The 15077-nt window shown below is 45.4% G+C and overlaps 2 protein-coding genes across 5 annotated transcripts in view; both read left to right on the top strand.

Annotated features, from left to right (window-relative positions):
• The window catches only part of FAM169A (family with sequence similarity 169 member A), a 164008-nt gene extending 150721 nt beyond the window's left edge, over nt 1-13287 (top strand). For all 4 annotated transcript variants that reach the window (XM_075325404.1, XM_075325410.1, XM_075325416.1 and 1 more), the window contains one exon: nt 12432-13287. In XM_075325404.1, the coding sequence (XP_075181519.1) occupies nt 12432-12965 (534 nt within the window). In that variant the 3' untranslated portion in view covers nt 12966-13287. The remainder of the gene's footprint in view (nt 1-12431) is intronic.
• ROPN1L (rhophilin associated tail protein 1 like) lies at nt 2790-3983 on the top strand. The gene has a single exon (XM_075325421.1). The coding sequence runs from the start codon at nt 2878-2880 to the stop codon at nt 3535-3537; it is 660 nt and encodes a 219-aa protein (XP_075181536.1). The 5' UTR covers nt 2790-2877; the 3' UTR covers nt 3538-3983.
• Nucleotides 13288-15077: the final 1790 nt, after the last annotated feature.

Below are 15077 nucleotides of genomic sequence, written 5' to 3'. Positions count from 1 at the left end.
CTGCAATGGATACCGTAATTCCTCAAGGCGGCGGATTGCAATGGATGTCGTTCAACGTAAGTGTGAAAGCGCCCTTAAGCCCCGACCCACAGGAGGCCCCAAAGCGCAGATCAGTGACCCAACTATGCCACAGAGACACAGAGGGATGGAGACCGGAGGAGACGCAGCTGCGGCATCGCAGGGCTTCCCCGTGACACAGAGACACACAGAGGGACGGGGACCGGAGGAGACACAGCTGCGGCACACTAGGAACCCAGCACTCCGGGACGCAGCTCTCCCACTAACCAACGATAAATGCAGGGGAAGCACATGGCTACTTAAAGATTAACACTGCTGTGAATGTTAAGGAGCCGCTCATTACTCATTCATGAGCGGCTACTTAACATTCACTGCAGTGTTAATATTTAAGTAGCCATGTGCTTCCCCTGCATTCATCAGTGGTTAGTGGGAGAGCTGCATCCCGGAGTGCTCATGAGCCAATCATTACTATTCATGGCCAGCGGGAAATGAAGCCACACACACACACCACAACTCCCACATAGTCCAACACATACACACACACACTGGCACACACAAACCACCACGCACACACACAACCCCACTCATATCAAACACCGCCCACAGACACATATCAAACACAGACACCCACATACCAGGATGGGGGCCATACAAGGATGGAGACTATACCAGGATGGGACACAGACCAGGATGCTGCATACACAAGGATCCTACCTATACCACGATGGGGGCACATGTCAGGATGGTGGCTACACCAAGATAGGGGCACATACCAGCAAGGGCTACATCACAGCATCAGCCCACATACCAGGCCAACCCACACCTCCCAACGCTACAGCCTGCAACTCACCGCTGGCCACATTATATATATATACACACACACACACACATATACAGTATATCAGTACAGACCAAAAGTTTGGACACACCTTCTCATTCAAAGAGTTTTCTTTATTTTCATGACTCTGAAAATTGTAGATTCACATTGAAGGCATCAAACTATGAATTAACACATGTGGAATGAAATACTTAACAAAAAAGTGTGAAACAACTGAAAATATGTATTATATTCTAGGTTTTTCAAAATAGCCAACTTTTGCTTTGATTACTGCTTTGCACACTCTTGGCATTCTCTTGATGAGCTTCAAGAGGTAGTCACTGGAAATGGTTTTCACTTCACAGGTGTGCCCTGTCAGATTTAATATGTGGGATTTCTTGCCTTATAAATGAGGTTGGGACCATCAGTTGTGTTGTGCAGAAGTCTGGTGGATACACAGCTGATAGTCCTACTGAATAGACTGTTAGAATTTGTATTATGGCAAGAAAAACGAGTGGCTATCATAACTTTAAGAAATGAAGGTCAGTCAGTCCGAAAAATTGGGAAAACCTTGAAAGTGTCCCCAAGTGCAGTGGCAAAAACCATCAAATGCTACAAAGAAACTGGCTCACATGAGGACCGCCCCAGGAAAGGAAGACCAAGAGTCATCTAAGGATAAGTTTATCCGAGTCACCAGCCTCAGAAATCGCAGGTTAACAGCAGCTTAGATTAGAGACCAGGTCAATGCCACACAGAGCTCTAGCAGCAGACACATTTCTAGAACAACTGTTAAGAGGAGACTTTGTGCAGCAGGCCTTCATGGTAAAATAGCTGCTAGAAAACCACTGCTAAGGACAGGCAACAAGCAGAAGAGACTTGTTTGGGCGAAAGAACACAAGGAATAGACATTAGACCATTGGAAATCTGTGCTTTGGTCTGATGAGGCCAAATTTGAGATCTTTGGATCCAACCACTGTGTCTTTGTGCGACGCAGAAAAGGTGAACGGATGGACTCTACATGCCTGGTTCCCACCGTGAAGCATGGAGAAGGAGGTGTGATGGTGTGGGGGTGCTTTGCTGGTGACACTGTTGGGGATTTATTCAAAATTGAAGGCATACTGAACCAGCATGGCTACCACAGCATCTTGCAGCGGCATGCTATTCCATCCGGTTTGCGTTTAGTTGGACCATCATTTATTTTTCAACAGGACAATGACCCCAAACACACCTCCAGGCTGTGTAAGGGCTATTTGACTAAAAAGGAGAGTGATGGGGTGCTACGCCAGATGACCTGGCCTCCACAGTCACCAGACCTGAACCCAATCGAGATGGTTTGGGGTGAGCTGGACCGCAGAGTGAAGGCAAAAGAGCCAACAAGTGCTAAGCATCTCTGGGAACTCCTTCAAGACTGTTTGAAGACCATTTCCGGTGACTACCTCTTGAATCTCATCAAGAGAATGCCAAGAGTGTGTAAAGCAGTAATCAAAGCAAAAGGTGGCTACTTTGAAGAACCTAGAATATAAGACATATTTTCAGTTGTTTCACACTTTTTTGTTAAGTATTTCATTCCACATGTGTTAATTCATAGTTTTGATGCCCTCAATGTGAATCTACAATTTTCAGAGTCCTGAAAATAAAGAAAACTCTTTTAATGAGGTGTGTCCAAACCTTTGGTCTGTACTGTGTATATATATATATGTATATATATATATATATATATATATATATATATATATATATATATATATATATATATATATATATATATATATATATATGTCATCTGTATTTAGGATACAGTTGATGTAAGTCTGTATCTTCTGTGCCCTGGTCACGCTTTCCTGTGTATGCTGCAGTTCCGCTTTCCGCCAGGTGGTGCCGCTAAAGTGGCTGCAGGTCTCTTCCACGTGACCTGACGCAAGTAACGTAACCCTGTTGCCTTGGCAGTTGTTGCCTGGTAACAGGACGCTACACTGACCGCTGAGTCCTCCGTTGCTGGCTGTGCCGGTGTTCCTCGCTCCGGTGTGTGCCGTTATCCCGCCATGCCTCTCCCGGAGCCCATGTTCTGCCCGCAGCAGATCGCCGTCCCTCCCGAGCTCCCGGAGCTGCTGAAGCAGTTCACCAAGGCGGCGATCCGGACGCAGCCGGCGGACACGCTGCAGTGGTCGGCCGCTTACTTCCGCAGCTTGTCCCGCGGAGAGCCGCTGCCGGTGAAGGACCGGGTGGAGATGCCGGTGGCCACGCAGAGGACGGACAGCGGGCTGAGCCCGGGGCTGCTGCGGGTGCTGCACAGACAGCTGGGCGGCCGGGCGCTGGTGCCGGCGGAGGAGCTGGAGCAGCGCTGGCGGGCCGTGTGCTTGCCCCAGGCCCAGCTGCTGGCCATCCTGGCTCTGGACGATCCTGGCCGGGAGGTGGAGTGGATGAAGTTCCTGGCTCTGGCCTGCAGCTCTCTGGGGGGCAGCATCACCACCGCCCTGAAGTTTGCCTGTGAGATCCTGAGTGAGGACCCTGAGGGGGGCGCCGCCCGCATCCCATATCAGACCTTCGTGTTCCTCTACAAATACCTGGCCCAGGTGGATGGCGACATCGCAGACAGCACCATAGGAGAGGCGCTGAGCGCCCTGCAGGCCGAGGCGGGCAAACAAGGCGGCATGGTCCAGCCCCGCAACTTCCTCAGCCCCCAGTGCCCACCGCTGTCCTAGAGACGTGACCATACGGCGGAGTCATTGTATCCGACTACTAATAAATTCTAATATATCAGTAATGTCGGTGTCCGTGTGCTGAGGTCGCCAGAGTGCACCAGCCGCCCCACCGGGGTCCAGCGGAGACGGCTTCTTCCGATTCCTCCTTACTTTCCGCCCTTAGCTTTGTATCTCCTGGAGCTTTTCCCATCTCCCTCGTGGATCCATAGTCATGGGTCCGTACCACTCTGATCACTTCTATTTGTGGGTGAGACAAAGTCTCCAAAGATTATCAGCGATTCCGCCAATTCAGTTCCTTCCATTTGGTGTTCACTTTATAGAATAGACGTTATCTGACGCTTTATTCAGACATAAAAAATATATTCATTTTTAGTTATTTTTTCTTAAGATTTATTTGCATTTTGAGAAGGAGGGGGGTGCAGTTACCAACATAAAATAAAATGTAATATTTTTTTTTTAGATTTTTTATTGGTCCTGTTAAACCTGTGATGATCTGCGATGTTACTGTGGGTTGTAAAATGACTGATCTCCTGTGAAGCCCGTCCAAGCGCTGTATCCCCAGGTGTACACACATGGGCAGCCGGGGAGGGCATGGTGGAGCCAACGGGCCATGGTTTTCAGTCCTTCGTCTGTCTTGGTCTGTGGGCCAGAGTGGAACAGGCAGAGGGCCGCACGTGGCCCACGATACCGAGCTAGTGTTCTACTACAAATGGAAAAAAATATCATTTTCTGTATCCATGATAAACGTCTGATTGGAAACTGTAGACATTTCTGTCCTGCAGCTGCATCAATTATAAAAGCAGCTAAACCAGTTCAAGATTAGGCCATTTTCCACTTTCCCCCTTGGTGATGGCTTCCTAGTCGCTGATACCCCACTGAGCGTGAGTAAAGGATGTGAAATGCCCCATTAACTGAGAGCGTTGGCCGCACATGCTCGGCCATTTGCTCTAGTCTCATAGACAGTACATTGAGTGGTGCGGTACTTTGGGTCCATCACGCAATTTTTGGGCATCTCAATGTCCTGTTGTTGGAGAAAAGCTGTGGAAAGAGAGCACAAATAGGGTCTTACCCCAATATGTGCGGGGTGGGGGAGGGGGGAGTAATGCTACTCACCAGATGTAGTTGTGAGAGTCGCAACTACTGTAATCGCATATAAAACTTGACCACGGCTGCAGCCACCCAAGCGGCAGATAACAGAGAAAAGTAGAGGGGGGTGTTCAAATGCCGCGCCAATGATCACTGTTCAGAGGTCAGATTAATGTATCTTTATTTTTTTGCACAGGTCTATGCGTTTTTGGAGACTCAGCTCCCTTTCTCAGGACCGTCAGGCACAAAGAAAAACAAATCACTTTGATGTTTTTCTTTGTGCCTGACGGTCCTGAGGAAGGGAGCTGAGTCTCCAGAAACGCGTAGACCTGTGCAAAAAATAAAGATACATTAATCTGACCTCTGAACAGTGGTCATTGGCGCGGCATTTGAACACCCCCCTCTACTTTTGTCTGTTAATGTCCTGTTGTTGGAATCGGTGGAGGTCCCGGTGTTCAGACATCCAGTAATCAATCAATTATCACCCCGTTCCATGTTGAGCTTACATTTTCTCTGGACTCTGCGCTGGATCACAGACATGGCTGCTGGACCAGAGCCCTACACACCTTTCTACCTGCCGCCATCCCCGTGTGATGCAGGCATGATGGCGTCCTGGGCCTTCTAATCCCAGGAGCTGAGGACGCCGGCAGGTAGGACAAGGCTCACAGGCTGTGCCCAGCAGCGACTGATTTGTACCTCTCGGGTGTTTTTGCTTGATTCTAGTTATAAGTAAATAAATGTATAAATAAATCATGTTTTTCACACTTTCTTTTTGGCAGCATATAGCGCTGTGACTAACATTACAGTCATAGAGGATGGAAAGTTTTGGGTCGTCAGGGGGGTCACAGCTCTGTTTTATTTTGTTGGGTTTTTTTTACACATTACGCCCCTCTTTAAGCTGATAAGAGAACTTATAACAATATTTTTGTGTATTTTGCTTCTATTTGAAGCTGACATTACATCTCAAGTTACAGGGGAAATACAGTCTTCAGACCTGCAGAGTTATTGTGAATCTGACTGGAGTAGATCAGTAAACAGCATTGCTGGAATGGTAGCGGCATACTCCACAGCTCAGTGCCGCTATATATACAGATAGGCGGATTTAGATTTTCCAACACCAAAATTCCAATTCCGCTTGCACCCCCTCCCCCCGCTCAAGTGGTTTGAGTAGTCGTTGTGACCACTCATTAGGCCCTGTGTGCACTAGAAAAAGGATTTTTCTCAAGAAATTTCTTGAGAGTCTGAAAGATTAACGCACTTGCGTTCAAAAAACCGCACCAATAATGCATGAGTTTTTACCGCGTTCTTGATGCGTTTTTTCCACAGGTTGGTCCCTGCGTTTTTTCACCATTATCTATGGCAAAAAACACAGGTACCTGCAGAAAAGAAGTGACATGCTCATTCTTTTTCTCAAGAAATTCTGCAGAAAGAATGTTCTTGAGAAAAAAACGCAGTGTGCGCACAGATATTTTTTTTTCCATAGGTTTTGCTGGGGAATGTCTGCAGAAAGGTTACAACCATTTTCTCAAGAGATTTCTGCAGCAAAAACGCAAAACAAACCGCTGGTAAAAACACAGTGTGCGCACAAGGCCTTACTGTCACATGCCAACAAGCTGCTCTTCATGGTTCTCCCAACTGTCAGTGATAGTGACAGCCCCTGATTCTGCTCCCAATTGTCATCACATGACCACTCGTGATTTTTATAACTTGTGGTCATGTGACAACTAAATGCTCTTCCTAAAGAATTTTGTTGTCACATAACCACAAGTCCTCAGTTCAGAATACTGAGCATGCTCCTACACTTGATGCGAAAAGCCTCTTTCCTCAGGTACTTGGACTTCGTTCTGTGTCCAAGTCCTGTGTTGTGCCTACTGATAGTCTTATTTCTGAGATTGTCGATTGTTCAGGCTACTGAGCATGCTCAGACACTTAGTGCATCAGAGGCTTAAGTCCAGTAAGGACTTCACTGGGTATGTCCGTGAGGTGGCAGGCCCTGATAGGCTGGATAGCATTAGGTTTCCTGATGATGTTACCACTCAAAACTGGCTCACGGAGGCCCGCCCCTATGACCTGGCACCCCATCATTGGTCATCAGACGATGACTGGTAGGATGTTTGGGGCGGTGCTGCCATTGTGTCATCAGTGACGTGGCGGTTTCGGATAGTCCTCTGGTGACGCCACTGATGAGGTGGCACTCCGCTATTGGCCCCTGGAGGTGCCATTGTGGCTCAGACTGGGTTTGGGGCGGATTCTAAGTATTAAAAGGGCCTGGAGACTGCACCATGGTGCGCAGTCTTCATATGCATATGCTCTTATGCACATGATAGAGCCACAATGCGCCTACAGCCACTAGTTCTGGAAGCGGTAGTAGGGATAGGCGTCCGGTGCCTGTCACGCCAAGATTTGTGACTCAGCACCTTAGGGGCAGGTGCCACGCTTTCCCTCATATCGTTCCAGTCCTGTTGTAGCAGCCCAGCGGAGTTAACTGGGCTGCGGCTACTGCGCCTACTGTTCCAGTGTGCCCCCTACGCACATGGACAGTGTACCCCCAGGACCCCTGTGATGCTAACAGGGGAGGTCCTGGTTTGGGTGTGTGGACCCTGTGGTGTTAAACACAAAAAATACAACAAAAATACAAATGTAGTAACACTTAATTGGCATATGGCAGAATACTTTATCAACATGGCCATATATCACGTTACAAGTTATGGATTGTTACACATGTACAGGATCAGAACCAATAAGAGCAAAGGATTTTATTAACAGAACTACCAGCAGTAAAGAAGTACAAAAGTCCCATCAGTGCAGAAATATATCACCAAAACCACCAGCAGTACATGAATACATCACCAGAACCACCAACATTACAGAAAGACATCACCAGAACCACTATCGTTACATCAATACAAGAATCAAGCTTAGTACAGGATAAATCAATTGTAATGGCAGGTCAACCCCATATACATTTGTATCTCATGAACCTACAACTCCCAGTATGTTCTTAACAATGGTAAGGAGATGCTGGGAGTTGTTGCTATCAGTCATCATCAGACTGTGGACCATACAGGAACACAGTACTGATGAGACATAGTCAATATCTAATATATAAAGCTGAATGTATGTGTGTATGTCCGGGATTGGCATTTGCACCGTCGCAGCTACAGCCACAAAACTTTGCACACTCACATGTCTGGACCCTGAGAGCGTCATAGGCTATGTTGTGAGGCGAAATTTTAACCCCGCGTGTTCCAATTTACCAATCAATTTTGCACCTATCTACATAATGGGGAAAAAGTGAAAAGAAAAGTGTATCTGCACTGTCGCATTTACAATCACGAAAACTTGCACAGGCACCCTGTGAGCCAGGGAACGTCGTAGACTATGTTTTGACAGGAAAATTTAACCCCGCGCTTTACAGTTACTCTCCAAAAAACATGCCTCCATTAAAGTAAATGGAGCCTGGAACTACAGGTTATTAGTAGGAGCTGTGATTGGTTGCTATAGGAACAAAAGACATTCATAGTATAAGAAGCTTATATGTGAGGTAATAAGATGTCGGTGGGGAGATGGATAGAGAGAGACAGACAGAGAGACAGATAGACAGAGACAGAGAGATAGAGACAGACGGTGAAAGAGACAGACAAAGACAGACCTGGAAAGAGACAGACCTGGAAAGAGACAGATGGGGAAAGAGACAGACAGACATGCAGACAGGGACAGAGACAGGCAGACGGAAGGAGGAGACAGCCAGAGAGACAGACAAAGATAGATGGGGAAAGACACAGACCTTGATAGAGACAGACGGAGGAAGAGACAGAGAAATAGAGACAGAGAGAGGCAGACAGGGAAAGAGACAGACAGGAAAAGACACAGACAAAGAGACGGGGAGACAGACGGGGAAAGAGACAAACCTGGGAAAGAGACATCTAGAAAGAGACAGATGGTGAAAGAAACAGAGAGATAGAGACAGACAAAAAGACAGACGGGGAAAGAGACACACCTGGAAAGAGACAGACGGAGCACATTACTTGGCCAATTTAGTTAAATCTGTGTGGAATATCTGTGGTGTTGAAATATATGTTGTGAAATGCTTCTATTAGCTTAGTTTTTGCCTTTTAATAATTACATTTCTATCTATTTGTTTTGTGGTTTCTGTGTACAGAATACATTTTTGTTAATACATTCTATTTTGTTAACAGTTATTAACCCGGGCGAAGCCGGGTAGTACAGCTAGTCACAAATAAACATTTACACCCGGGTACCTTATAGATGGCAACTTATCCGATTGGAGTTGTTCTCATTCTTTTCTTCACTTTCATCTTGTCCAGACGTCATGATGACTTTGTACATCTACAGCTCATCTCTATAGATGTACAGTATGTCTTGCAGGTCTGCTGCAGCACATCACGACCCGGTGCTCTTACAAATAGCTACATGATTATAATGCTCCTGAATAAAAATATATGTCCTACACAGAGCCACTGAATAAATTGCCCCTCACTGTGTTCCTTGCACAAAATATGACACCACACTGTCCCTCTTATAGTACATGCCCTACACAATGCCCTCTCGTTTCCATACTGAGCCTCCTCTTCACATTATCCTTTCACTCTGTGTTTCCCCTATAGTGCCCAGTCTCTATTCTGTGCCTTCTTATGATGCTCCCCATCTTCAGCATACTGTCTCCTCTTTGCTGTGCCCTCACATTGTCCCCCCCACTACCTAGCCTCTATTTTGTGCCCCCTTACTTTTTTCCCCCCATACTGTCTCCTTACACTTTTTTCCCCTCTTTTCTCATACATTTCCACTCTTCATTTTTCATATGTCTTCTCATACACGCTCACTCCCCATACTGTTTCTGCACCCATTTCCCTCCTCCACGCCTCACATATACCAAACTCCCCATACTGTCTCCTCACAGACCCCCACCACTCCCCATATTATTTCCATACTCATTTTCCCTTTCCCTATCCTCATATACAGTGTGTATGGAAAGTATTCAGACCCCTTTAAATTTTTCACTCTTTGTTTCATTGCAGTCATTTGGTAAATTCAAAAATGTTCATTTTTTTTCTCATTAATGTACACTCTGCACCCTATCTTGACAAAAAAAACCAGAAATATAGACATTTTTGCAAATTTATTAAACAAGAAAAACTGAAATATCACATGGTCATAAGTATTCAGACTCTTTGCTCAATATTGAGTAGAAGCACCCTTTTGATCTAGTACAGCCATGAGTCTTCTTGGGAATGATGCAACAAGTTTTTCACACCTGGATTTGGGGATCTTCTGCCATTCTTCCTTGCAGATCCTCTCCCGTTCTGTCAGGTTGGATGGTGAATGTTGGTGGACAGCCATTTTCAGGTCTCTCCAGAGATGCTCAATTGGGTTTACGTCGCGGCTCTGGGTGGGCCAGTCAAGAATGGTCACAGAGTTGTTCTGAAGCCACTCCTTTGTTATTTTCGCTGTGTTCTTAGGGTCATTGTCTTGTTGGAAGGTGAACCTTAGGCCAAGTCTGAGATCCAGAGCACTCTGGAAGAGGTTTTCTTCCAGGATATCTCTGTACTTGGCCTCATTCATTCATTTTCACTGTTGGTATTGTATTGGGCAGGTGATGAGCAGAGCCTCGTTTTCTCCACACATACCACTTAGAATTATCACAAAAAAGTTTTATCTTCATCTCATCAGACCAGAGAATCATATTTCTCATAGTCTGGGAGTCCTTCATGTGTTTTTTTCAAACTCTATGCGGGCTTTCATATGTCTTGCACTGAGGAAAGGCTTCCGTCGGGCCACTCTGCCATAAAGACCCGACTGGTGGAGGGCTGCAGTGATAGTGACCTTGTGCAACTTTCTCCCATTTCCCTACTGCATCTCTAGAGCTCAGCGACAGTGATCTTGGGGTTCTTCTTTATCTCTCTCACCAAGGCTCTGCTCCCATGTTTGCTCAGTTTGGCTGGATGGCCAGGTCTAGGAAAAGTTCTGGTGGTTCTAAACTTCTTCCATTTAAGGATTATGGAGGCCACTGTGCTCTTAGGAACCTTAATTACTGCAGAAAATATTTTGTAACCTTGGCCAGATCTGTGCCTTGCCACAATTTTGCCTCTGAGCTCCTTGGGCAGCTCCTTTGACCTCATGATTCTCATTTGGTCTGACATGCACTGTGAGGTCTAATATAGACAGGTGTGTGCCTTTCCAAATCAAGTCCTATCAGTTTAATTAAACACAGCTGGACTCCAATGAAGGAGTAGAACCATCTCAAGCAGGATCACAAGGAAATGGACAGCATGTGACTTATGAGCATACGAATGTCTGAGCAAAGGGCCTGAATACTTATGACCATGCGATATTTCAGTTTTTCTTGTTTAATTAATTTGCAAAAATTTCTACATTTCTGTTTTTTTTCTGTCAAGATGGGGTGCAGAGTGTACATTAATAAGAAAAAAAAAATGAACTTTTTGAATTTACCAAATGGCTGCAATGAAACAAAGAGTGAACAATTTAAAGGGGCCTGAATACTTTCCATACCCAGTGTAGCTTTCTCACAAATTCCACACTCCCTATATTATCTTCTTACAGATCCCTCTTGCTCCCCATAGGTCCCCCTTGCCTGTCAAACTGCCATACTGTCTGCTCACAGGTCCCTCTCACTCTCCATACTGCCATACTGTCTCCTCACACATTCCCTTAGCTTTCCATACTGCCACACTGTCTCCTTACAGGTCCCCTCTGCTTTCCATACTGCCATATTGTCTCGTCAAAAGTCCCCCTTGCTCCTCAAACTGCCAACTCACAAGTACCCCTCCTTATACTATTTCTGCTTCAATCACCCTCTTCTCATAGTGTTTCCTCACATGTTACACTCCTAATATATTGTTTCCATAAATCTCAGCCCTCCCTGTTATATTTTTAGTTTCTCAAGCTCTAGTAAAGGGCTCAGCATACCAACATTCACTCCTCTTCTGCGACGCAGCAGAATGATGCCAGTTGCATGATCAGATTACTTGATCACTCTGCTGATGTTGCCGTGACCCAGAAGTGCTGGTGGTGAGGGCTTCAATTGTACTTGTGCCTAAAAAAAAACACAAGAACAGGTGATTGCTGGGAGCCAGCATGTTACACCTTCCCTGAATCGTCTGTCAGCTTGACAACCGGTTCGGAGAATGGCCGACTCCCACTTCGGGCCGGGGAGCGGCAAAATACAGCCGCCTGGGAGAAACATCGGACACGGCATTATGCGGACCGCGAGACCTTCTCCTGGAGTACCCCTGGTATATTTGCCACTCCTATGTACAGTTTTGTGTATTTAGTAATGATAAACTATGCAGTAGTAAATGACGGCAACAGTAATAAAAGGTTTCTGTCTTCTCAGTGGGGAGTCTGCCATAGGCTGCCTATTCTCTACACTTGCAGATACACATTACTCTGCAGCTGCACATCCTAGTATGGGTGGTACAGCTCCATTTTGATGCTGCAGAACTGGTTAGGAGCTTATTCTGTTATCATATCGAACCCTTGGAACTTATACGTAATAAATATTTTCCCCTATAATTAGACCATATGGAAGTAATTACAGAAAATATGTTACCACAAACAGCAATTTGTACATGCTAAATACTGAATGATGCCATACTTTCCTTTAAGTGTGCGGGAGCAGACAACATTAGACAGGCTTAACACATCTACATTACTAAAACTGTAGAGCCAAATTATCAAAACTCAGTGAATGGCTGAGGTGGTCACACCTGACGTGATCTGTACATGAGGTGGCCCCTGTAACTTTTACTTTGTGTAATCTTTTACAGGTCCTTAATCCGGTGGAACTGGAGACTTCCTTGCATGAAAACATCATAACTGAAGATGAATCAACAGAAATACAAGATGAGGAATTAAAAAAGAAAATGGCAGCAACATCCCCTGAGGCAAGTCTACCAGTTGAGGACCCAACAAATAATGGTCTTCCTGGTAACACCGAGGGCAATTCTGCAGAAGTGTGTCCAGACACCGATAGAACATCTACCCTGAACATCGAACAAACAACCGTTCATGTTTCTGCAGAAACATTGCCTCTTCTCCGGCAAGGTCCTCATCTTGTGGTTGAACTTCAGGATGTAGCATTGAAGCCACAATCTGAAGGACAGAGGAGTATTTCTGGAGAACAGTCTGAAGGATCCGTGGAGAACGATCAGTCAGCTCAGAAATATATAGAGAGAGGTGGTGAGAGCAGCTCAGAGGAAGCGGAAACAGAGGTCCCCAAAGTAGACAGGAGAGGTGGCCTGCGCAGGAAGACCAGGGCTTATAGAGGACCACCCAAGAGAAGAGCCAAGTTATCAGCTTAGCTGTTTGTAGTATACGACATACATGTTCTCCCTCACACAATTTGTAAAGCAGAATAAATCTAGGTTGTTTTTTTTTTTATTCTATAAAGTTGTGGTACATAGTTCACAGGCATTTGTATCTGTTCAATTTTAAAGTTTTCTGGTTCATGTTATTTTTTTCGATTTGTGTTTTGTGTTTTACCCAAGTCCCATATTTCTCACACATTGGCACCGAGTTGTTGACAGCTAGCAAAAAGCACAGTGATACATAATGGAAGCCGGCGAGGAGTCCATGTTATGGAACATTTTCCAGTTTATTGAAGTAAAACCACTTTTGAATATTTATATTTCCCTTAAATTGTGTATTCCTGACTTTAATGTTATGCCACAAATGTATTTTATCCAGTATATTCTGACTGTTGGAAAATCTCAGGCTCATTATGGGACATAGGACATACAGGTAGGAAACTGGAGTTGGACCCGTCACTTAGGACATCGGCCGATACCAGAAGCTCCATCTCTGGTAGACTACATAGAACTCCTGCTACAACGGACATGTGTGGTTGATCGGGCCATTACCAGGGTGCACCAGATTAGGAGAAAACACTGATCAGATTGACTGATCATAAAATCAGTTTGATGCCTTCAGGTTGAATAAGGCCTCTTTCACACGTCAGTGAAAAACACACACGTTTTTCACGGACGTGTTGAAGGTGTGTATGTCCCTCCATGTGCTATGATTTTGGCACACGTGTGTTCTCCGGAACAGGAACTTTTTACTCACCTGTCCCCGATGCTGCTATCCGTAGTATGGACACTCCAGCGCTGTGGTCACACTTGCTTCCGGGTCCGCAATGCAGTGAATATGCAATGAGCATAATGAGCGGCCCTGAAGCAGGAGACAACAGCGCTAAAGACAGCATCGCTGGAGACAAGTGTGTATAGAAATTAATTTCATTTCAGACACGTGTTTTCTCCGTAATGTGTTACACTGATCACATTGTGTGGTCCGTGTGACATCAGTGGAGCCAGAGAAACACAGACTTGTCTCTGTGCAGAGCACACGGTTCGTGAGAAGTCACTGATGTGTGCACAGATCCATTGATTTGAATGGGTCTGTGTATGTCCGTGATTCCGGTACGTATAAAAACGGCATCATATGTACCAGAATCACTGATGTGTGAAGGAGGCCTAAGGTTGAATTCAGACATTGCATTTTGGTACTGTGATTGTGGTAAAGCTGGAACACTTTGGCCAAATTTTTTTTTAAAATTGCAGCAAAGTAGTACATGTTTGTCCCAGTCGAGACAGAAAAAAAATGCACCGTGGCCACAACGTGGGAAGGCAACCATCAATCAAACTGCTTTTCGGTGCAATCAGATTAAAAACTGCACCACGTGCCAGCTCGGTTTTAGCTGCGATGTAACTGCAGTGTGTAGATCATGTGCAGTCTTTACGTTTTCCCAATAATCCACGCTATAGGGAACGTTCACACAAGGCGAACATGGAGCCGATAATCCACTGTGTATTCCGGTACCAACATTATGACTGAGATGTCGAGAGATGCTGCAAATAAAATCCAGTCTACATTCCCTGCAGCTACAGACCCAAAATCATCTCCATTCATACCGCAGATATCACCACAGATTTCTGATTCAGCGCAGAGTATGAAAGCGAGTGAGAACGAGCTGCATTTTTTCCTGCAGTTTTACCAAAGTATGCAATAACAAACTGCTCTGCATTTTTTGTTGCAATTTTTTGGGCTGCATTGGCCATGTGGGTCATAGGAAACTGATTAAAATGAAATATTGATTTTTGCAATCCAATGTCTTATTCCAGAGATATTCAGATTTTTCTTATGTATAAATGAGCTGTTTAGATCTATGGGCCAAACACTCATCTCCCTGAAAATCTGCCTACAGAGATTATTTTAAATAAAAGGGTGAGTTACCAGTGTGAGACATGTAATGACTGACAACCTGCCTGCCTGATCCACATGTCACACTGGTAGTGCTTCCTTTCCTTTAAAATAAGCTCTGGAGGCAGATGCAAGGGAAAATCAGGGTCTGGCCCATAGGTGTTAAAGGGAACCGGACAGCTGATGCATGCTGCCCAATCCATGGGCAGCATGTA

The sequence above is a fragment of the Anomaloglossus baeobatrachus genome, chromosome 1, assembly GCF_048569485.1.
Source record: "Anomaloglossus baeobatrachus isolate aAnoBae1 chromosome 1, aAnoBae1.hap1, whole genome shotgun sequence".
In the NCBI taxonomy this organism is placed as follows: domain Eukaryota; kingdom Metazoa; phylum Chordata; class Amphibia; order Anura; family Aromobatidae; genus Anomaloglossus; species Anomaloglossus baeobatrachus.
The sequence above is the reverse complement of the archived record's forward strand: the minus strand, read 5'-3'. Positions and strand labels throughout refer to the sequence as shown.

Bases quoted from the DNA above. Each gene is read 5' to 3' on its own strand.
- ROPN1L (XM_075325421.1), top strand. From the start codon at position 2,878: ATGCCTCTCCCGGAGCCCATGTTCTGCCCGCAGCAGATCGCCGTCCCT.